General features: G+C 39.7%; 1 protein-coding gene across 3 annotated transcripts in view; it reads right to left on the reverse strand.

Annotated features, from left to right (window-relative positions):
* The window catches only part of LOC128656690 (heat shock factor protein 2), a 145,530-nt gene that overhangs the window by 26,311 nt on the left and 94,601 nt on the right, over positions 1-24,618 (reverse strand). Inside the window, exons 6-12 of one of the 3 annotated variants that reach the window (XM_053710785.1) lie at positions 21,327-21,370; positions 20,051-20,123; positions 19,397-19,527; positions 18,238-18,372; positions 16,387-16,453; positions 2,453-2,525; positions 1,927-1,979 (exon numbers count right to left, since the gene is read on the reverse strand). In XM_053710785.1, the coding sequence (XP_053566760.1) occupies positions 1,939-1,979; positions 2,453-2,525; positions 16,387-16,453; positions 18,238-18,372; positions 19,397-19,527; positions 20,051-20,123; positions 21,327-21,370 (564 nt within the window). In that variant the 3' untranslated portion in view covers positions 1,927-1,938. The remainder of the gene's footprint in view (positions 1-1,926; positions 1,980-2,452; positions 2,526-16,386; positions 16,454-18,237; positions 18,373-19,396; positions 19,528-20,050; positions 20,124-21,326; positions 21,371-24,618) is intronic. The other 2 variants (XM_053710784.1, XM_053710783.1) reach the window with 2 other exon arrangements.

Genomic DNA, 24,618 nt, shown 5'->3' on the forward strand with positions numbered 1-24,618 from the left:
CCGGTCCATTTTTGATGAACAACCTGGGTTGTTCTTGCTGAATGGTTGATAAATTAATCCACCATTAAAAAAGTGCTGTCCAAAGTACTGAACCAAAAAAAAAAAGCTTAGATACAATCTTTTTTAAATAAAGATAGCAAGAGAACGAAGAAAAATTGATAATAGGAGTAAATTCGAAAGTTGCTTAAAGGGACATTAAACCCCCAAAAACTATTTAATGATTCAGAGAATACAATTTTAAACAACATTCCAATTTACTTCTATTATCTAATTTGCTTCATTATTTATATATCCTTTATTAAAGAAATAGCAATGCACATGGGTGAGCCAATCACATGAGGCATCTATGTGCAGCCACCAATCAGCAGCTACTGTGTCTATCTAGATATGCTTTTCAGGACAGAATATCAAGAGAATGAAGCAAATTAGATAATAGAAGTAAAAGAGAAAGTATAAGTGCACTAACCCGACACGCACTGACCCGAAAGCTGAAGCGAATGAAAAATTGACTATCCTGAGTGAGTGAACTCAGACGTTTGAGGGCTCAAATGCACTATTCCTGACGCACGCAGAACCGAAGGCTGATGCTCTGTAGAAAATACAAACTAAATTCTGCACGCCATTCCGAGTGCAATTTAAAAAAAGTAAATACATTTTAAAAAATAAATAAAAATACAGCGATTCTGTCCCAAAATGTCATAATTAAAAATATGATACTTACCAACAGACACGCATCTACTAGAAAGTAGATAGCCAAACCAATACTGAAACATATCAGCAGAGGTTATAGAAAAAAGGATTAATGGTAGATCCATAAGAGGAGGCAAAAGTCCCTATTGACCACTATTGAAGGTTTAAGACAAAATTTCCCATGAGATTAACAAGAGTCACAAACTATACCCCCAAATACACCTGGATGGGATCCGCATCTTTTTTTTCTTTACGAATTTACTTGCAAACAGGAAGGAGTTTGCTACAGGACCCCACCTGACTAAAGTAGCATATCGAGCTGTGCAGCCTTACGCATGGTATTGAAACCGGAATAGCCTGTAGAAACCACCGGAAGGAGCAGGATCCGCGAATGTGGAGGTGACCAACAGACACTGAAAATTTCACCACCAGGTAAGACCTCATCCGCCCCTAAAGGACATTTGTATCTGGAGAGGACAGACGGGATGAGGCTACCGCATGAGGAGCAGGGTGAGTGATTAGTTAGCCGCTAGCAGGCAAGAACTTCGGATTGATTTCTATTGGTACACTGTAATCTACTTAGGTTCACAGGCTGAATGAATAAAGGTTCTAAAGGGATTTTGACGCCCGAACATGCAACGCTGCACCTGAGTGTCTGGTTGTTTGATTGTTTACAGGGATATCGCACTTTGGCAAACAAGTTTTTGCCATTTGTTATTACCCAAATACAACCCTCTGACAAACACTGCACTCTGAGGGGAAAATGGGCCTCAACATGGACTGAAAACCCCTTCTCTCTGAAGAATCAAAGGCATATCTTCATTCTTCGACCACCTAAAACAAAGGCAAAGACAAGACTAAGGTACCTGTGAGGAGCAAGGGGTTTTATATAGCTCTTGTGAATCTTTGCCTTATACTAGTGGTAGGGAAGAGTAATTCCCAGGAGTAACGGGTCACTCACCAAATGCACGAAAAGAAAAAAGTAAAATATTTTATAGTTTTTGTTTCACAAATTAAATATTTAGGTGAATGGGGATATATCCACTACATTTTGCAATCCATATTTAGATTAATGCATGGTGGCAGTTTCCATAGGTAAAGGCACATTATACTTAAACATTCTCTATAAAGCATATAAAAGAGCAGCAGACTTTTTTTTTTCTTGAAAAACAATCAGTAAAAGCGTTTTCATTGTAACAGAAACTGCAGTATTTATTTGTTTTATTTCCTACTAACCCTCACTGGCTGTTAAGGACAATCGTCTCTTAGTGGTACAGAGGGACTTGCCTCTGCAAATATGACAAGAAAAAAATCACTTTATTCATGACAAGTACATGAAGCTTAAAAAAAAAAAAAAGAAAAAAAAAGAAAAAAAAAAAAAGAAAAGAAAGGGAAATTGGTTTTCAAATGATGCAAAGAAAGAATTTGACTATACCTTTTTAATTAAGATGGCATATTTATTTTATCCATGTGGTCCACAAGACGCAGAAAGTTATGTATGGTAATGTTTGGGTGTTTAATATCATTTAAGTAAGACCTAACTATTTCAGTGGGGAAAGGAGCAATAATTGTAAGGCAGTGAACTGTTCAAATTATATTTCAGACCTTCTGTTTTTTTGTAGTTAGATCATAAATGGGCAAGTGAAATCACATGAGCTGCATTTGGTCCTCAAAAGCTTATCTTCCACAGCAGGAGGGATTGTTGTACTGGGCAGATATAGTTCTTAACATGATCAAAGATACAAACTAAGATTCGTTTTACCAGATTCTGAATAAGGTGCCCTCTGTTCACTTATATCCTCCGATCCACTGCTATTCATCCTATCTTCAGTTTCCTTGGATTTGCATATTGAAAAGAGAAAAATATGTAAACATTGTTAAAAGTAGTTAAAAATGCAGAAAACAAATGTGCACATTTCTTAATGGTTTAATGTCTTCAATGTCTATTTAAAGCTATTTAGGGTAACTGGTTTAAGAACCCACCCCCGTAGTTATTAAGTCTTATTTTGAAGCTTAAAATGTGCCCAGTACAAGTAAAAAAATACTTGTATCTTAGTAGTTTCAAGACACAGGAAGTTAAGTAAAAATGTCTCAGAAATCTTTGTTTTTCTTCTTTCTCAAAATGTATTTGGCCCTTCTTGTGGATTACCATTCTGTTTCTGCTCTTATATTAGCATGGGTTGCATCTTTGCTTTAACTGAGTGTGTCTGAATCACAAATTTTTTTTTGTTTTTCTTATCCCTTTAAAGGCCTCTGTTCATTGTAGTACATGAAACCCCCCTCTGCTTCTAGTATTGACACTGGCTTTATACATTTTATGACCAATACACTTCCTGGAACTACCATAGTGATAAAATAGCTGTTTCCAGTTCACCATTTTTTTTCCTGGAGAAAAAGCAGATGATTTGAGAAGCATAAAGTGAGAGAGGACTTTGTATATCACAAGAAGGTAGAGTTCAAGGTATATATATATAAAAAAAAAAAAAAAGTCAGCTTTGGCAGAAAGAGGAAGATTTAATTCCTTAGTAGCCTGAAGATAGAACTTCAAGGCACGAACCACATCTAGATTTTGAAGCAAACATTCCTTCGCTGGAGGAGGATTAGGACACAAGGAACGAACAACAATTTCTTGATATGATTCGACACAAACTTAGGGAGGAACCCTAGTTTAGTGCCTAAAACCGCCTTATCAGCATGAAAAACCAGATAAGGGGGGATAACATTGCAAAGCAGAAATCTCAGAAACTCTGCACACAGAGGCAATAGCCAACAAAAAAAGAACCTTCCAAGATAACAATTTAATGTCAACAGTATGCATAGGCTCATGTCTGTTGCAAAACACTAAGAACAAGATTGAGGCTCCAAGCCGGAGCCCCAGATCTAAACACGGGGTCTGATCCTAGCCAGAGTCTTAAAGGACTGCACATCCGGAAGCTCAGCCAATCTTTTGTGCAGTAACACCGATAGGGCAGATATCTGTCCCTTTAGGAAACCAGCTGATAGGCCCTTCTACAGTCCATCCTGGAGGAAACTAAAATTCTGGCAACCTTAACCTTATTCCAGGAAAAGCCACGCTCTTCACACCAGTACAAGTCCTGCACACTTTATGGTACATACAACGAGTAACTGGCTTACAAGCTTGAACCAGAGTGTCAATAACACTCTCAGAGAACCCTCTTTTGGCTAAGACTAAGCGTTCAATATCCACGCAGTCAGCCTCAGAGAATCTAGATTTTGATGAACAAAGGGAAACTGTATCAGCAGATCTCTGCGACAAGGTAACCTCCACTGAGGAGATGAGGACATCCCCACCAGATCCGCAAACCGCGTCCGCGGTCACAGATGCTCACTCCTGCTTGATGCGAGCCACCACACGAGGGAGAAGCGGTAATGGAGGAAAAAGATATAAGGAGACTGAACCTCCATGGTACTGACAGGGCATCTATCAATACTGCCTGAAGATCCCTCGACCTCAACCCGTACCTGGGTAGCTTGGTACTGAGGCATGGATGCCATGAGATCTATCACCGGCGTCCCCCACTCGCTGCACATCTCTGTAAACACCTCGGGGTGAAGAGACCACTCCCCTGGGTGAAAGGATTGCCTGCTGAGGAAGCTTGCTTCCCAGTTGTCCACACCCGGAATGTGGATCACTGACAGGTACATTTGTGAGTCTCAGCCCACTCTAGTATCAGAGGTATCTGAGTATCCAAGGAACTTCTCGTTCCCCCTTGATGGTTGATATAGGCAACCGAGGTTATATTGCCTGATTGAAATCTGATAAACTGGGACGAACCCAGAAGGGGCCAAATCTTCAAGGCATTGAACATTGCCCGGAGTTCCAAAATATTGATTGGAAGGGACAACGACTCCTGAGTCCACAGACCTTGTACCTTCTTGGCACCCCAAACGGCTCCCCAGCCAGAAAGGCTTGCGTCCGTAGTCACAATTTCCCAGGACGCTCTCAAAAAGCACGTGCCTTGGGACAGATGATCTGGACAGAGCCACCAGGAGAGCGAGTCTCTTGACATGCTGTCCAGCACAATCTGTTGAGACAGACCTGAATGGTCGCCGTTCCATTGTCTCAGCATGCATAGTTGTATGGGTCTGAGATATAATCTGGCAAAAGAAATTATGTCCATGCAGGACACCATGAATCCGATTACCTCCATACATTGAGCCACTAAGGGTCTCGAGGAGGCCTGGAGGGAAAGACATGCAGAAGTTAGGTTGCAATGTTTATGATCTGTGAGGAATATTCTCATGGATATGTAGTCTATTATAGTTCCCAGGAAATTCACCCTTGTACTTGGAGTAAGATAACTCTTTCCAAGTTTATCTTCCATCCATGTGATTGAAGAAGACTGAAAAGGGACTCTGAATGTTCTCCCGCTAGACGAAAAGCTAGTGCCTGTATCAAGATATCGTCCAGGCAACGGCTAGAAGACCCCCCAGAACTTTTGTAAATATCCTTGGAGCATAGCTAGGCCAAACGGAAGAGCTATGAACTGGAAGTGCTGATCCAGTAAAGCAAACCTCAGGAACTCAAAATGTTCCCTGTGAATAGGGACATGAAGGTATGCATCCTTCAGGTCTATTGTGGTCATAAACTGTCCTTCCTGTACCAGAGGCAGGATTGACCATATTGTTTCCACCTTGAAAGGTCCAGAACTAGACAGAAAGTTCCCTCCTTCTTTGGAACCACGAAAAAGTTTGAATAAAACCCCAAACCTCTTTCTGCTGTAGGTCCCGGGACAATTACTCCTGGAGAGGAGAGATCTCGTACGCAACCTAAAAAGGCATTCCTCTTTTCTGGTCTTGTAGACAGTCTGGAGAGTAGGAATCTGCCCCATGGGAGGATGAGATTTAAATCCCATCAGGTATCCCTGAGATACAACCTCCAGGACCCAAGGATCCTGTACATCCTGGAACCAAGCGTCTGAAAAAAAGAGATAAGTCTGCCCCCTACTCGATTTAATCCCGGATCGGGGGGTCGCCCCTTCATGCCGATTTGTTCTCAGCGGGCTTCTTAGTCTGTTTATACTTATTCCAGGAGTGAGCCGGCTTCCAAGTACTCTTGGGTTGCTCGGACTTGGAAGAAGACTGCTGTTTTTGCGACTTGTCAGCACGAAAGGAATGAAAATTGGACAGTTGCCTTTCCTTAGGCCTATTCTACTTATCCTGCGGTAGGAAGGAACCTTTCCCTCCGGTAACAGTAGAGATACTGGAGTCTAGCCCTGGACAAAATAAAATCTATACCTTGAAGGGAAGACATAGAAGTCTGGATTTAGAAGTCAAATCCGCAGACCAAGACTTCAACCAGAGAGCCCGGCGGGCTAGAACTGCAAAGCCAGCAGCCTTTGCATTTATGCGAATAATCTGCATATTCGCGTCACAGGTGGAGTTAGCAATTCTCAGTGCCTTAATTTTCTCCTGAATATTACTCGAGGGGAGTCTCCCCCTCAATGAGCTCCGACAGTGTTGCACCAGTAGGTAGCTGCACCAGCAACCGCGGCTACAGCTGCCGCCGATTGAAATAAAAACCCTGTATGTTGAAACAGCTTCCTTAGAAAAGTTCCTATTTTTTTTTTTTATCTATAGGCTCTCTAAAAGAACTATCCTCCAGAGGGATAGTAGTATGCTTAGCCAGCGTGGAGATAGCGCCATCCACCTTAGGGATGGAGCCCCACAAATCAAATTGAGAGTCAGGGACCGGGAATATTTTTTTAAAAAACGACAAGGGGAAAAGAAGTTCCTACTCTTTCCCATTCGTTACTAATAATGTTCGCCATCTTAAATGGCACAGGAAAAGTCAGAGGGTCTATCTTCGTAAACCCTGTCTAATTTAGAGATCTTAGGCTCCTCTGGGAGTGTAGCCTCTGGAACCTCTATAGTAGACAGAACCTCCTTTAATAAAAAACGCAGATGCTCAATTTTAAATCTAAAAGGAGGGTTCCTTAGTAGCTAAATCCGACAAATATTTAGTTCCTCGGGTAACTTTGGTTCCAGAACCTCTAGAGTAGCCAACACCTTTTTTTATTAAAAAGCGTAAGTTCTCCATCCTAAACCTAAAGTCTGGTTCCTCCGCAGCCGGAGGTTTAGAGCTCGCAGATTCCGACCAAATCCTCCTTCGAAGTATCGGAATCCTCTGCATAAACTGATAATCTCTCAGAGACATCAAACAGAGTATATGACCCCTGGAAAGAACAGCAATGTTTCACCTTTCGCTTGCACTTGGCCTGGCGAGGTAAAGCACTAAAGACCACCGATACAACCGTTTGCAGCTGCTCAGCAAAATCAGGTGGTAACATGGTCAAACCCGCAGGAGAATTAGAAGTGCACTGGGGAGCTGTATGTGTAATTGGAGATGAATGTAGGAAACGCACCTCGCGGGACGGAGACCCCTCAGAGGTGGACGGCTCAGTAGTACTAAACATCTTATTTCTTTTAGATATCACTATTTTATTGAGGCATGAGGAACATAGTTGAGTAGGCGGGTATACCGAGGCCTCTTCACAATAAATACAGGCATTAGATTTAGGTAAAGAGGGAGTACCCTCTAACATATCAGAGTCCTTCATAGCTTGCGCCTTTAATATGGACTATAGAAAAATTAAATGTCATATTTATACTCCCAATGGCCGGGGCACTCACCACCTCCTATGACCCAGGCCCACAGAGAAACTTGCTCGCATCTCCTGCAACCGACGGTCAGGAAAAGGAAGAAGCCACACCCGGTCACATGGAGTGCCGTGCAGGACCACCCCTGCAGCCAAGAAAAAATGGGCCAACTATACAGGCGGCGCAGTAACCAAAGGAGGAAACACCTGACTGTTCCACATTGCCAGAGCCCATCTCACACATGTCGCAGCAAAAACCCAATAAAGCAATCCTGTATACATCCCCCCTTGTTCAATAATCACCTTCCGGAGATATTAACCCTTGATTCTATACAGATAAAAGGAGCCACACTGTGACTCGATAAAAGGAGCCACACTGTGACCCTGTCTTCTTTCGTTATCATTACAAGTATAAAAAATAAAACGATCTTACCAGAATCAACGCTGCCTTTCAAGTTTGACAGTGTTTAGCATCGCTCCGGACATGGACTTGAGTGAAAGAAAGCAGGCAGTGAAACTCAACAACACTGATTGCTTAAGGAGATGTTGATACGAGTCAGGATGGTTTCACAGAAAGACTCTTCCTGCATCTCCGGACTCTAACTTTTGTCAATGCTCTCACTGAGAGGCTGACAAGACTACTTAAAACTCCAGTCCCATTCCAAAGAGTACTACCCTCCATAAGAGACTACTCCGAAATCTTCTGACACTTGTCTGCCATCCTCTTGTGACAAAAGGCAAAGAATGACTGGGGGATGAGGGGAGTGGGGGAGGTATTTAAGCCTTTGGCTGGGGTGTCTTTGCCTCCTCTTGGTGGCCCGGTTCTGTATTTCCTACAAGTAATTAATAAAGCCATGGACTCTCCTCGAGGGAAAGATTCTTGGAGCTGTTGCTAGGCTAAACGGAAGAGCGACAAATTGGTAATGCTTGTCTCAGAAATCAATAGTGGTCTGGATGAATTGGAATGTGAAGATAAGCATCCTGTAAGTCTATTGTGGATATGAAATTCCCTTGCTAAACAAAAAGCAGAATAGTCCTTATAGTCACCATCTTGGAAGTTGGGACTCAGAACAATTAAAAAATTTCAGATCCAGAAATGGTCTGAACGAACCTTCTTTCTTTGGGAAAATAAATAGATTTGAATAAAAACCCAAACCCTGTTCCTGCAGAGGAACTGGAACTATCACCCCTGAAAGCTCTAGGTCTGAAACACACTTTCAAAAAGCGAGAAGGAATCTTCCCATGGGGTCTTAACCTGAAACCTATTCAATACCCCTGAGAAACAATATTCTGAATCCAATGATTTTGAACAGTTAAAATAAATACAGCCTGCCCTCCCCACCAGTTGAACTGGTTTGAGGGCCGTACCTTCATGCAGTTTTAGGGACTGTATTTGGTTTTTTATAAGGCTTGGATTTATTCCAATTCAGAGATGGTCTCCAATTAGAGCCAGAGGCCTTAGTGGAAGGAGAGATCTTTTGTACTTTATTTTTTTTTTTGATGAAAGGAACGAAAACGATTGGGAGCTATAAATTTACCCTTAGATTTCTTATCTTGGGGAAGAAAAACTCCCTTTCCCCCGGTGATAGTGGAGATAATAGAATCCAATTGAGAACCAAATAAATTACTACCCTGAAATGATAAAGATAGTAATCTAGATTTAGACACCATATCAGAATTCCAAGATTTGAGCCATAAAGCTCTTCTAGTAAGAATAGCTAAATCCCTTCTATTCGGCTCCGGATGGCAGCAAGTTTTCACGGCCCCTAAGTTCGCTTGTTGTGAAATTATATATGAAACACCTGAACTAACGCCCTCTAGTGGTGAAAAATTGTCAAAATGCATTTAGATTAGAGGCGGCCTTCAAGGTCTAAGAAAGCATATGAACCTCCTAGGTTTAAATTTCAACTAAGAATACCAAGAGAACAAAGCAAAATTGGCAATAAAAGTAAATTGGAAAGTTGTTTAAAATTAAATGCCCTATTTGAATCATGAGTTTTTTTTTAACTTGACTGTCCCTTTAAGAAATGTGCCTAGTGATTCAAATAACCTAAAAAAAATAAAGAAACCACCCCCAGAAACTAAGCAGATGGTCGATATATGCTAAAACTCTTATGTTGTCAGAATATAAACATGTGGATAAAGAAACCTCCCCTCAAGTCTTTGCAGCAACAAGACATTGAGTTTAATGGAGAATTCCAAGGCGGCTACTTTCCCTAAACCGTTAGCAGTCTGAGAAATACATCTGGGTAATAATTTTCTGCAAGGTTGATGTCAGAGGCGTTTTCAAATCAGGATTATAATCAAGAGATATCCCCAGCAAATGCCACCCAAAGAGAGGATTACTTTAATATTTCTAGGTAACAGGTATACTAGGACTTCTGCCTCTTGAAAAAAAAATAAGGGATATGAAAACAAAATTACATAAAAAATAAAAATCTAAAAATAAATATGATTTTTAAATTAGAAGAGCCAAGAATTTTCTATATATAAACCACATCGTCTAGAATTTAAGCTATATGAGCTGCAAGTCTCTATGCAGGTTTTAGTAATTTCTTTAATGTTAAAAATTAAGAAAACATAATTTATGCTTACCTGATAAATTTATTTCTCTTGTGATGTATCGAGTCCACGGATTCATCCTTACTTGTGGGATATTCTCCTTCCCTACAGGAAGTGGCAAAGAGAGCACCCACAGCAGAGCTGCCTATATAGCTCCTCCTTTAGCTCCACCCCCCAGTCATTCGACCGAAGGCTAGGAAGAAAAAGGAGAAACTATAGGGTGCAGTGGTGACTGAAAGTTTTAAAATAAAAATATATATGCCTGTCTTAAAAAACAGGGCGGGCCGTGGACTCGATACATCACAAGAGAAATAAATTTATCAGGTAAGCATAAATTATGTTTTCTCTTGTAAGATATATCGAGTCCACGGATTCATCCTTACTTGTGGGATACCAATACCAAAGCTTTAGGACACGGATGAAGAGAGGGACAAGACAGGGACCGACTGCTTGTAGAACCTTTCTCCCAAAAATAGCCTCCGAAGAAGCAAAAAGTATCGAATTTGTAAAATTTGGAAAAAGTATGAAGCGAAGACCAAGTCGCCACCTTACAAATCTGTTCAACAGAAGCCTCATTTTTAAAAGCCCATGTGGAAGCCACAGCTCTAGTAGAATGAGCAGTAATTCTTTCAGGAGGCTGCTGTTCAGCAGTCTCATAGGCCAAACGGATGATGCTTTTCAGCCAAAAGGAAAGAGAGGTAGCCGTAGCCCTTAGACCTCTCCGTTTACCAGAATAAACAACAAACAATGAAGATGTTTGACGGAAATCTTTAGTTGCTTGAAAGTAGAACTTTAAAGCATGAACCACATCAAGATTGTGTAACAGACGTTCCTTCTTTGATGAAGGATTAGGACACAGAGAAGGAACAACAATCTCTTGATTGATATTCTTATTAGAAACAACCTTAGGAAGAAACCCAGGTTTGGTACGCAAAACCACCTTATCTGCATGGAAAACAAGGTAAGGGGAATCACATTGTAAAGCAGATAGCTCAGAAACTCTTCGAGCCGAAGAGATAGCTACTAAAAACAAAACTTTCAAAGATAGAAGCTTAATATCTATGGAATGCATAGGTTCAAAAGGAACCCCTTGAAGAACTTTAAGGACTAAGTTTAGGCTCCAAGGCGGAGCAACAGGCTTAATTCTGACCAAAGCCTGACTAAATGCTTGAACGTCTGGGACATCTGCCAGACGTTTGTGTAGTAGAATAGACAAAGCAGATATTTGCCCTTTTAGGGAACTAGCTGATAATCCCTTCTCCAAACCTTCTTGGAGAAAAGACAATATTCTAGGAATCCTAATCTTACTCCACGAGTAACCTTTGGATTCACACCAATAAAGATATTTGCGCCAAATCCTATGATAGATCTTCCTAGTGACAGGCTTTCTAGCCTGAATCAGGGTATCAATGACCGACTTAGAGAAACCACCCTTTGATAGAATCAGGCGTTCAATCTCCAAGCAGTCAGACACAGAGAAATTAGATTTGGATGCGTGAACGGACCTTGGATTAGAAGGTCCCGCCTCATTGGTAGAGTCCACGGTGGAACCGAGGACATGTCTACTAGGTCTGCACACCAAGTCCTGCGTGGCCACGCAGGTGCTATCAGAATTAGCAAAGCGCTCTCCTGCTTGATTCTGGCAACCAGACGTGGGAGGAGAGGAAATGGTGGAAATACATAGGCCAGATTGAAGGACCAAGGCACTGCTAGAGCATCTATCAGTACCGCCTTGGGATCCCGGGACCTGGACCCGTAACAAAGAAGTTTGGCATTCTGACGGGACGCCATCAGATCCAATTCTGGTGTGCCCCATAGCTGAATCAGCTGGGCAAATACTTCCGGATGGAGTTCCCACTCCCCTGGATGAAAAGTCTGACGATTTAGGAAATCCGCCTCCCAGTTCTCTACTCCTGGGATGTGGATTGCTGAGAGATGGCAAGAGTGATCCTCTGCCCATCGGATTATTTTGGTTACCTCCATCATCGCTAGAGAACTCCTTGTTCCTCCTTGATGATTGATATAAGCTACAGTCGTAATGTTGTCCGACTGAAACCTGATGAATTTGGCCGCAGCAAGCTGAGGCCACGCCTGAAGCGCATTGAATATCGCTCTCAGTTCTAGAATGTTTATCGGAAGAAGAGATTCCTCCCGAGACCATAAGTCCTGTGCTTTCAGGGAGTTCCAGACTGCAACCCAGCCTAGCAGGCAGGCATCTGTCGTTACAATGAGCCCCTCTGGCCTGCGGAAGTACATTCCCTGAGACAGGTGGTCCTGAGACAACCACAAGAGAAGAGAATCTCTGGTCTCCTGGTCCAGATGCAGTTGAGGAGATAAATCTGCATAATCCCCATTCCACTGTTTGAGCATGCATAGTTGCAGTGGTCTGAGGTGTAGGCGGGCAAAAGGAACTATGTCCATTGCCGCTACCATGAGTCCGATTACCTCCATACACTGAGCCACTGATGGCCGAGGAATGGAATGAAGAGCTCGGCAAGTGGTTAAGAGTTTTGATTTTCTGACCTCCGTCAGAAATATTTTCATTTCTACCGAATCCATCAATCAGAGTCCTTAGAAAGGAAACTCTTGTAAGAGGGAAGAGAGAACTCTTTTTTATGTTCACCTTCCACCCGTGAGATCTCAGAAAAGCCAACACGATGTCCATGTGAGACTTGGCTAGCTGGAAGGTTGACGCCTGAATTAAGATGTCGTCTAGATAAGGCGCCACTGCTATGCCCCGTGGTTGTAGAACTGCCAGAAGGGACCCTAGCACCTTTGTGAAAATTCTGGGAGCCGTGGCCAACCCGAAGGGAAGGGCCACAAACTGGTAATGCCTGTTTAGAAAGGCGAATCTGAGAAATTGATGATGATTTCTGTGAATAGGGATGTGTAGATACGCATCCTTTAAGTCCACGGTAGCCATATATTGACCCTCCGGGATCAGAGGTAGAATAGTCCAAATAGTCTCCATCTTGAATGATGGAACTTTGAGGAATTTTTTTTAGAATTTTGAGATCCAAGATTGGTCTGAAAGTTCCCTCTTTTTTGGGAACCACAAACAGGTTTGAGCAAAACCCTAGCCCCTGTTCCTCTTTTAGGACTGGACGGATCACCCCCATGGTATGTAGGTCTTCTACACAACGTAAGAATGCCTCTCTCTTTGTCTGGTTTACAGACAATCTAGAAATGTGAAATCTCCCCCTTGGAAGGGAGTCTTTGAATTCCAGAAGATATCCCTGGGACACATTTTCTAAAGCCCAGGAATGGTGAACATCTCTTGCCCAAGCCTGAGCGAAGAGAGAGAGTCTGCCCCCTACTAGATCCTGTCCCGGATCGGGAGCTACCCGTTCATGCTGTCTTAGAGGCAGCTGCAGGCTTCTTGGCCCGTTTACCCTTGTTCCAAGCCTGGTTAGGTCTCCAGACTGACTTGGATTGGGCAAAATTCCCCTCTTGCTTTGCAGCAGAGGAAGCTGAAGCGGGACCACTCTTAAAGTTCCGAAAATTATTTTGTTTGGTCCTCATCTTATTTGATCTATCCTGAGGGAGGGCATGACCTTTCCCTCCAGTGATGTCTGAAATAATCTCTTTCAGTTCAGGCCCGAATAGGGTCTTTCCTTTGAAAGGGATGTTCAAAAGTTTAGATTTAGAGGACACATCAGCAGACCAGGACTTAAGCCATAACGCCCTGCGTGCTAAAATGGCAAAACCTGAATTCTTTGCCGCTAATTTAGCCAGTTGAAATGCGGCATCTGTAATAAAAGAATTAGCCAACTTAAGGGCCTTAATTCTGTCCATAATCTCCTCTAATGGAGTCTCCATCTGAAGAGCCTCTTCTAGAGCCTCAAACCAGAAAGCAGCTGCAGTAGTTAAAGGAACAATGCACGCAATAGGTTGGAGAGAAAAACCCCGATGAACAAAAATTTTCTTCAGGAGACCCTCTAATTTTTTTATCCATAGGATCTTTGAAAGCATAACTGTCTTCGATAGGTATAGTTGTACGCTTAAATACACACAGAGAGAAATGCACTCACAGGAACGAACAACCAGCTCAATACCATTGTTAGCCTGTTCTATGGCGATTTACCACCTGAGTGCAACTTCTTTTAGCCCAGCAATGCTTTTCACAGACAGAGTAGAAATAGCTCCCTCCACCTTAGGAACTGTCTGCCACGAGTCCCGCATGGTGTCAGATATGGGAAACATTTTCTTAAAAACAGGAGGGGGAGTGAACGGAATACCTGGTCTATCCCACTCCTTAGTAATAATATTCACAATCCTCTTAGGGACTGGAAAAACATCAGTGTAAACAGGAACCTCTAAGTATTTATCCATTTTACACATTTTCTCTGGAACCACTATAGGGTCACAATCATCTAGAGTCGCTAATACCTCCCTGAGCAATAAGCGGAGGTGTTCAAGCTTAAATTTAAAGGCCGTCATATCAGAATCTGTCTGAGGAAGCGTCTTCCCTGAATCAGAAATTTCTCCCTCAGATAACAAATCCCTCACCCCTACTTCAGAGCATTGTGAGGGCATATTAGATACGGTTACTAAAGCGTCAGACGGCTCAGCATTTTTCCTAAACCCAGAGCTGTCCCGCTTTCCTTGTAAACCAGGCAGTTTAGATAAAACCTCTGTGAGGGTTGTATTCATAACTGTGGCCATGTCTTGTAAAGTAAAAGAATTTGACGCACTAGAAGTACTTGGCGTCACTTGTGCGGGCGTTACTGGTTGTGACACTTGGGGAGAGCTAGATGGCGAACCCTCATTTACTTCTGACTGAGAATCATCCATTGCTCTATTTTTAAATGCTAATATATGTTCTTTATAGTTTATAGACATATCAGTACAATTGGGACACATTCTATGAGGGGGTTCCACAATGGCTTCCAAACATATTGAACAAGGATTTTCCTTGGTGTCAGACATGTTAAACAGGCTAGTAATGTAACAAGCAAGCTTGGAAAACACTGTAATCAAAGTAAATAACACTTAGAATTAAAACGGTACTGTGCCTTTAAGAGAAAAAAAGCTGCACAAATTCTGCAAAACAGTGTAAAAAAGCAGTAAACTTAACGAAATTTTTACAGTAGCATCATAAAGCCTTTGCACAGCTATGCAAATAAACAATTAACCCCTTAATGGCAAAACCGGATTGAAAAACGTCAAAACCGGTAAAAAGGACTTTCAGCACTGCTGTGGCTTTTACAGCCCTCAAACACAGCAGGAACCTCTGGAGAAGCAGTTAGATGTCTCTGAGGAAAAGAGACTGCGCAACTAAGGCGCAAAAATAGGCCCCTCCCACCTCACTTGATGTTTTGAGGCCTATTAGAAAAACACCAGTGTCTCTTAATTAACCATGTGGGTTAAAAAAACAACAAAAACAAGCCACAATGACCCCTTTAGTCCCTTCAAAAAAAGTTATAATTGCATCATTTACTGAATAAACAAAAACGTTTCTTTCCTAACAGTGTCACCAGTAACTAATGAGCCCTTCATGCAAGCTGAAAATCCTATCCAAGTGTCTGAATAAAGCTTACCCTTCCCTCATGGGAATATTGCCAGCCTTTTCTAGAATTAACACAGTCTGTCTAGAAAAATATAGACTGAACATACCTCATATGCAGCTTAGCATGCAAACCGTTCCCCCAACTGAAGTTTTCATGTACTCTTCAGCCCTTGTGAGAACAGCAGTGGATCTTAGTTACAAAGTGCTAAGATCATCATCCTCCTTGCAGAAATTTTCATCCCTTTTCTGCCAGAGAGTAAATAGTACAAACCGGTAACATTTAAAATAACAAACTTTTGCTTGAGAAATAAAAAACTAACATTTTTGTCACCACACTCGCTCTGCCCTTCCTAGTACTTAGAGTAGGCAAAGAGAATGACTGGGGGGTGGAGCTAAGGAAGGAGCTATATAGACAGCTATGCTGTGGGTGCTCTCTTTGCCACTTCCTGTAGGGAAGGAGAATATCCCACAAGTAAGTATGAATCCGTGGACTCGATACATCTTACCTCAAGTGAGATTGGAACCTGTAAACCCAAACACAGCAGGAAGGAACCTGAGTTTTATCTATGTTGATAACTGCTATAGAAATGTTTCATTTTATATTGACAGAGTAGATACTCAAGCTTAGAAACAATCGACAAAGAGTCTATAAAAGTTATGCTCACTGCACATTAACTACACATAAAGATGATCTGCAAATCTCTTAGTCAGTATAGGATATTTTAGGTGAGCTTTGATACATGAGTATTGAAGTAAGAATTTTAAATACTTGCCTTCCATGAACCTCAATATTTAATTAGACATCAAGGTGCGCTATTCCCTACTTTATTTAGTTATGATAGACATACACTATTCCTAAGAATTGAAAATGTTTGATTATGGTTTATTGTAGCAGATTTATTTCCCCAAACTACAAACTGACTTCATAGATAAAAGATATGTGCATGAAATAATACAATGCATCAAGAAGCAGTTTTAAGGCTGTATTCTAGACCGTTTACTTACCAAATCAAGCTGTTCTTTGCTCGTTTTCATTAGTTTGTTTGGTGTTTTGGTACAATGTTTCTTTACACTATGTGAAATAAAGAAAGCATGTCAATTTTGTTTAAATCCAACAATAGACATAGCTTAATTGTGTATTTAAGCGTATTGCTTGTATATTTTAGAGAGAATAACTCACTGTGAGTCCATTAAAGGGACATAAAACAAGTTGGGATAAAGACAAAATATAATATGTACTTTAATTACTTTACCTGCAAATTTATACTGCAATGCCACAGCATTAATTTTTTCTTTTAAGTTTCCGTATTGTAAAGCTCCAACTCCCCACACACATTTCCTTCTATGGCTGTATCTATCTAGATCTATCTATATCTCACCCTCTCTATCTCTATCTATATATAGTTGCTTTGGTAGAATGCAAAAGTGCACTGTGATCATCTGCTGGCGCATGCCTAGAAGCTGTGAACTCAGTTGAAATACAATGCCTAAAAAAATGTATAAACACTGATAAGGGGGGTGGAGCAGTCTGCTCCAGACAGCATGACTAAGTATTTTTTAAAATTATTTTAAAATACTTGCCACTGTTGCCAGCAATTTTAAATAAAAAATGTTATGCAAACTATTTTTTACTTAATTAGCCATTTTAAGATATGCACAGATCTCAACATGTTTTATGGCACTTAAACAAATCTAGACAAGTCACACAGCAATGCTATGGCTAAATGGGACTCTGCTTATAAGCAGATTGAAGTTAAAAGGGGAGGCATTGTGAACCTCATTTGCTTATCTAGAATACTTTCTGTATTGAAAACAATGTATCTATACATTTGTTAATGGACTACACAATTAGTTATTCTCTCTACATTTTGTACATAGTGGAGGAATCCCCATCATTTTTAAAATATCTGTAAATTGTAAAGACAAAATAATTACCACAAATCTTTTAAGTGACATTTTCTACCACTCATTAATAAAATTATGTACTAAAAAAATAATAATAAATGTATAAATAAATCTGTAAAAGGTCAATCAATAACCAAAATATTGAGCAAATGCAGATTCCGTTCTGTCAAAAACAATATTAGAGTGAGAGTGTATTCAGGCAACTAATCGATAAAGAGTTAATTGGGACAAGGGCAGAAAAACCCTAAAAAGGGCTGGGCATCATGGGAGGTTGATTTCTTTTAAAGCTTTTGCTACAGTATCGAGAAGCTATTACAAATTACATTTGTTTTAGTTGATGCTAATAAGTTAAGGCTGTTTTTTTATGTGCAATGTTGCTGAAACTTATGTAACTATTCCCTTCACTTTGTGCACTTATTGGTTTTAAATTTGTGTTTTAATAAACTTATTTATTTTACATATTTGACCAATATGTTTGTGCAGCCTTAAAAATGTTACCTTTGGAAGAGCAACCACTACAATTTTGGGCTTCAGAAGCACCAGTAACCGGAGTTCAGTGAGCTGGAGCACTGCGAGTTTCCAGAACACTTCTACCAGCAGACCAGGGTGCTTGCAGCTACATGCGAGTACCCTTTGATTCCTTTGTTTTTGTATACCTGCAGAATTATATGGGACCTGTAGTGGTACTTAGGGAAGCACAAATCCCAACTGCTCCTCTTCTAACACAGCCAGCCATTGATTTTGAACTGTGACTATTCACACTGGGACTTGTTTGAACTGAACTAGACGTTCTGATATTATAAAGCATTTTATTATTTTGGTCATTGTATCATTTGTACATATTTTTAGTATCATTTGCATTTTCTATATAGGAGACTAGCGCCCCCTAGAGATCCTTAGGATTTAAGTGAATATCTAAAAATTTAACAGGAAAAAAAAAAATATACTAACCTTCCAGGTAAGTTTACAAAGGATGAGCTATGGTCAGGTGCAGTATCTTCTTGGGGCATTTCATCAGATTCATTTGAAGAAAAATCTGAAGAATTATCAGAATCATCAGATTTCTCACTTTCTGACGAATGAGGGCTACAGAAGAGAAACGCAAGTAGGAGGTAAGTAAAATTTCCGGTTTTGGAAGAACCGATTGTAATTGTATGAGCCCACTAGTATATCACCCACCCAGAAAGTTTACATAACATACTTTGTTCACATCCTCCTATAATATTAGAATGCAAAAGTGTTTTTAAAAGATTGACTTCTTAAGTCTTCCAAATAAAAGCCAATAATAAAAACCAATTTAGCTGGTGTATGTGTGAGTAAACTGCCTTTTGTATACAGCATACTTACTACATAACTTTCGTTTGTCTTGAGAATTACTGACCATACACCTGCCATATAAATAGGATTACGAACTATAAAGGAATATGTGTAACTGCTAAATATTTATATACATTTATCATTGTATTTATAATTGCATTCTACATGAGCATATAGTGGAGGTGTACATCTTCTGGCTAAATACCCATTTATGTATATGCAATTCTCTGTGTGTAATTAACTTTATGAATGGGTTTACAAGCTATAAAATTGCTAAATCAATGTACAGGCTAAAAAGCCTACCTGTTACTGTAATGTAGGTAGGTATGTGACATTACGGACTATATTACTACCTTTGCATGTGGAATTGCTAACTATATACTTGACTAAGTATTTTAAAAATAAGTGATTAGTTACATTCCCAATCTGCTAATTATCTATGCTCTTTATTTTGGATTGTATAATTATGTCTACACAGATATCAAACATAATAGCAAGAGTGGAAGTCAGATAAAGGTTGGCAGATCAAATGCGAAATAGATGTTTAAATATGAAGAAAAGAAAACACCAAGGAAGAGGGAAAGTCAGTAACCAGGACAAATATTAACAATAACCATTCAAATGTAGCTTCAATGTTTAACTTGACTAGTCTCACTTACACACCGACAGTGGTTACTGTGCAGCGGCGTAGACTATGTTGGTGTTTTAAATAATAATATTTCTGCCTTGATTTAGTAATACTCCTGCAAGTCACTCTTCTACAACATTTATTAAAAATAGTAGCCTCACTTACATTTCTATTTTCATTACAGGGTTGCTCGACTCATCTGCAGAGCTGTCCGGATCTTCTTTTATTGTAAGTGAGCGTTTGGTGCCTCTGGTTCTCCTCCCATTTAACGACCACTGTGATCTGTTCTGAAGTGCCTTACCAAGTTAAAATATGTACTCATTGTTCAGTAAAAATATATTACAGTGAAAGACAAAGTAAAAGAACGATAATAGAGAATACAGCAAATATGGCTGATGTATATACACACACACACACAACACAACACGTATGTATTTAGTTATAGTCACTTTCTAGCTATTTCTAAAATCACAGCTGGCCTTACACACTATCCCCTTTCCTTTTGGAATGTATTTTAGTACTAGGTTGTGCTTAGCTATAACTACACAGGTACAGATATAAAAGCCTGTGCAGAAGACCTTTCTATTAGACACTTTACCATCTTTAGATGTCTAACCACCTGATGTATTTGAATCTGCCATTTACTTTAACTTGTTATTTGCCATTCAAGGTAGAAATAGAATATCTTCATGTCTGGGAAGTTCCTATAACAGCTGCCTAGAACAATTAATATTTCTATGGAGGCCACTCTCTCTCAGTCCATACATACATGTATTTTCTACTCCTATATCCAAGTATAAACACATAAAGAAATGTTACCGAGCTTGTTTCTTGAGTGCCTTTGTGAACTGACTGCTGGTTATAGTTTCCAGTGCTATCAATCATAAGAGGCCTAAAATCAGAAGCAAAAAGCATTTTACATTATTTCAAACACACATCTTGTAATGGCACTTGAAATCACTTATTGAATTAAACAGCAGGATTAAAACAGAAATTAAAATCAAGTAAGCCAGCTGTAAGACTTTTAAACATACACCATTCAGATAATAATAATAAGCATTTAATGCAATATGATTATATATTTGCTTAATCTTTTTGTATTTGCTTATTTTATTCAATTCATTTCACTATAATATTAATTATAACACTATGCCGAATAAGGAGTCCTCTTGATTAAAAAGGGCATTCTAGATGGGACTTCCAAATTAAATTTTCCCCCTCAATAAAAAGTGTTTTTTATGGGTTTGAGAACCTAAGTATTTATCATCAATTGGTTCTTTTCCTTGTTCATTCCTTTTTTGCCAGCCAGATGGCATTATTAAAAGGGACAGGAAAGTAAAAATTAAACTTGGATGATTCAGACAGAGCATGCAATTTTAAACTCACTTTTATTTTCAAATGAGTTTAGTTCTCATGGTATCCCTTGGTGAAAAAGAATATGCACATATCCTACACTAGTAGGAGCTAACTGCGGATTGGTACCTGCACACAGTCTCTTGTGATTGGCTAACAAGATGTGTTCAGCTAGCTGGCAGTAGTGCAAAGCTGTCGCTTCAGCAAAAGATTAAAAGAACGAAGCAAATTTGATAATAGAAGTAAATTACAAATGTTGTTTAAAATTGTATGTTCTATCCAAATTATGAAAGAATATTTTGGGGTTTCCTGTCCCTTTAAGTAGCCAGGTGGGAGCTGTGTAATATGCAATATTTTCATTTATTTATAAATCTTACTTAAGCTATCTGATAATTTGTGCAAACAAATTATTCTAGTTAATTTTAGTTTAATATTGGTCAGTAAAATCAGTAATGTGGTGCACCTATTAAATAGCTACTGGGGAGAACATTTTTATGGTGAACTGAAGGGGGGGGGTTATATTCTATATGTGTGTGTGAGCATGCAAGTATTTGGCCCTATATATTACATCTATTTAATAGTTTTCTTCTCACTTTGTACAATAGGATTGTGAGACTTGCAGTGAGCAGATTCCCCCCCCCCCCCCCCAGTTCCAATGTTCAAGGACAATCAATGGGCTGCAATTTTTGGACCTTCAAATAAATGTTTAAATGGGTCACCTGGATTTAAAAAGGCTACTTACGGATTTGTTTGCATCATTCTATCGTAGGTCTGAGGTGAGGCAACCTAAGCAGGTTATTTAAAATAAAAAAAAAGAAAAGATTAAAACGCAAGAAATAATACCAAATAAACAAATATATCAGTCATTATTTGTTAAAGAGCATACCAAGGTAGGTAGTGTGCATGTGCCTGGAGCACTATATGGCAAAATACATTCACTATTGCCACCTAGAGTTTGTAATTATGTATAACATTGTTAAAGGTATCCTTGAAAAACTGCTGCCATACAGGGATCCAGACGTGTGCAGACTCCTAAGCCTACCTAATTGCTTTTCAACAAATACTTATAAGAGAGTAAATTGGAAAAAAAAAATATCCTTCAAAATCGTATGTGCTATATGAATCATGAAAAAGATTTTTTGGGTTTCATGTCTCTTTAATTGTGCAACATTTTTTGTGTAAACATCCCTGTAAAGAAGTATTTAAAAAGACATGTATTTAGCCAAACAGCTTCTACAAGGCAAAACTGCTAAAGGAACACCCTCTCAAATGGACTGGGTCCTCTCTCAACCATCCCCTAAGCCCACACTATTTCATAGGACAAAACAAAAGTAGCAAATTGTTTTCAAGGAGATGGGTGGTTCACTCACTAAACCAGTACCACCTCTTCCTGTGACACTTTAGGGGACACTGGTAACCAAGGGTTAATTACACTCAAGCCCCTAATCACTTTAATCCACTATCCCCTAGATATCCAAAATGTACACCTAATTCCCAAATCCCTATAACTAGTGTGCACAACAAGGTTACCTAAACTTAACAGACTATTCACCCCAGGAAGGGCTACACATTAGTTCCTGCTTCCAATTGTCACACACAGGACTACTGGTCCAGCTGCGACAGTGGGGAGAGTGCAGGCATTAAAGGGTTAACAATACAGGGTCCCAACTGGCTACAGTATCCCAATTAACCCCCAAATCCTACCTTTACCTCCCCCTTACATGGAAATCTGCTGCCACCACCCAAAAACATATTACTCAGGGCTTTTGGGACATTCCTAAAATTATGATTATAGTAACACCTAAAGGAAAAAAAACCTATGTAACTAATATTTTGGCAACATGCCCAAGGAAGCATTTAATTCAGTTTATAGGGCACTGAGGAAACAGCTCTTAGTCAGCTGAGAAACGCGTCACTTTTTATTAAAGTTTTATACATTTTTATACACTTGCTTGCCCTTTGATGTATTTTTTGTGAGTACATAATTGGGCTGTGCTGCTATTAGCCACCTGAGGAAGACCAGGACCTGCTGGGAGTTTTCCAGTCTGCTGGGCGACTGTTAGGTCCCAGCCTGCTGTTAATGCACCTGGAGGTGCATTGGATCTTGTAAGTTTTTTCTTTACTTACTTGTCTCTCTGTCTTAACAATACTGGGCTATGTGCAAATACTTTGTGTCCACATAGGATATCTACTATTAATCCCCTCAGGGGCATCTTCTGGGTATCCACTTCAATCCCACAGTGAGCTGGACCACTGCGAGGCTCCGGCCTGCATCAATAGCACCACAGGGTGCGCTGCTCTTGTGAGTATACATCTGGATTTGTGTTTATTGGAGCCACTTATCTTTGCATTACTAGGCCATGTCGGCGCCTCTGTTTTTTCTTTCTTCAGTTATCTAACATCATAGGAAGACCATCCTACAACCGAGAGCTGCCATACTTTTTTGGACTATTGTACATTGGAACTTGTTTTCCACATATCTCCTATGGACATTGTTCGGTAGATATAGTGCTTATAGAGTTGTATATCCATTTTCTCTTTTTCCTTTCACACTACTATTTTTTGTCATTTGTGTTTGGAGGCGCCCCCTAAGGGTGTGGTTTTTGCTGGGTTATACCACACTCTCAACATCAATATTATAGGGCACAAAGACAGATCTGATTAAATGTATAGTTTAATTTGATAAAAAAGGATCACAGTGCAAAAATACATTAAATCTAATGTCATAAAAAAAGCAAATTAAACCAACACACAAGCTTGCAAAACAATTATAAAATTTAACAAGATTATAAACACAGAAACCCTAACCGTAGAAATTAAAATGTCTGTGGAAATTCCCAAACCCTTCTGGTGTTCCTTTTCGCTGTAAAGCAGAATTCTCCTTGTGTTAGAATCACATATTTTATACACAACCCAGGTCACATGACCTTCCCCTAGGGGGTAATTACATACTGCTCAAGTTACATTGATCTCTTTGCTGGCTGAATGGTAGATTTTGGGCCTAAGAAAGAGGTAAACCCACCTTGGGCCTTTACAAGTGCCCACTGTATGAAAAATTATGGCACATCCTTTTTCATGACAAATAGAAAATTCATAGACACCAAACAATATATCCCCCAGTTAAACAGGCAGAAATAATCCATGTAGCACCTTGCCCCCTGCTTCCTACCTAAGCATATTAGGGTTAATGTGATAATTGTTTTTCCCAGTACCAAAAATATGTCTATATGGATACTCAATATGATTTCTGGGAAGAGATATGGGCATAATTCATTTTACTAAAATATTGTTAGTAAGTTGTGGCTATGGGAATCACAAATAACTGACCCACAGCTGTGTAAAACCATTAAAAGTCCAAGCATTAAAGGGACAGTCAACACCAAAATTGTTATTGTTTAAAAAGAAAGATAATCCCTTTATTACCCATTCCCCAGTTTTGCACAACCAGTGTTATATTAGTATACTTTATAATATTTAAACCTATACATTTTTGCCCGTTTCTAAGCCATTACAGACAGCCTCTTATCACATGCTTTTTTATTAGTTATTAGACTGCTAATTTGTGTGGGCCATATAGATAACATTGTGATCACGCCTGTTGAGTTGTGCATGAAACTGCACTAATTGGTTAAAATACAAGCCAATAGATAAATATCTATGTGATCAGGGGGCTGTCAAAAGAGACTTAGATACAAGGTAATAACAAAGGTAAAAAATGTATTAATATAGCCATGTTGGCTGTGCAAAACTGAGGAATGGGTAATAAAGGGATTACCTATCTTTTTAAACAACAAAATGTTTGGAGTTGACTGTTCCTTTAAATTCAGAGACATTGGGATCAGGCTTAGGTTTTGAAGCAAGATCAAAGTTACACCATGTGGTTATATCCTGAGTTTACAGGGAGTTTTATTAACCCCTTAACAGCTTGTCTGAAAATATCCTGCACTTTTCCTGACACCACATAACCAAGTGTCAGGGAGCCACTGGCTCCTTAAAGGGACACTGAACCCAATTTTTTTTTCTTTTGTGATTCA

The sequence above is a fragment of the Bombina bombina genome, chromosome 4 (assembly GCF_027579735.1).
Source record: "Bombina bombina isolate aBomBom1 chromosome 4, aBomBom1.pri, whole genome shotgun sequence".
Classification (NCBI taxonomy): Eukaryota; Metazoa; Chordata; class Amphibia; order Anura; family Bombinatoridae; genus Bombina; species Bombina bombina.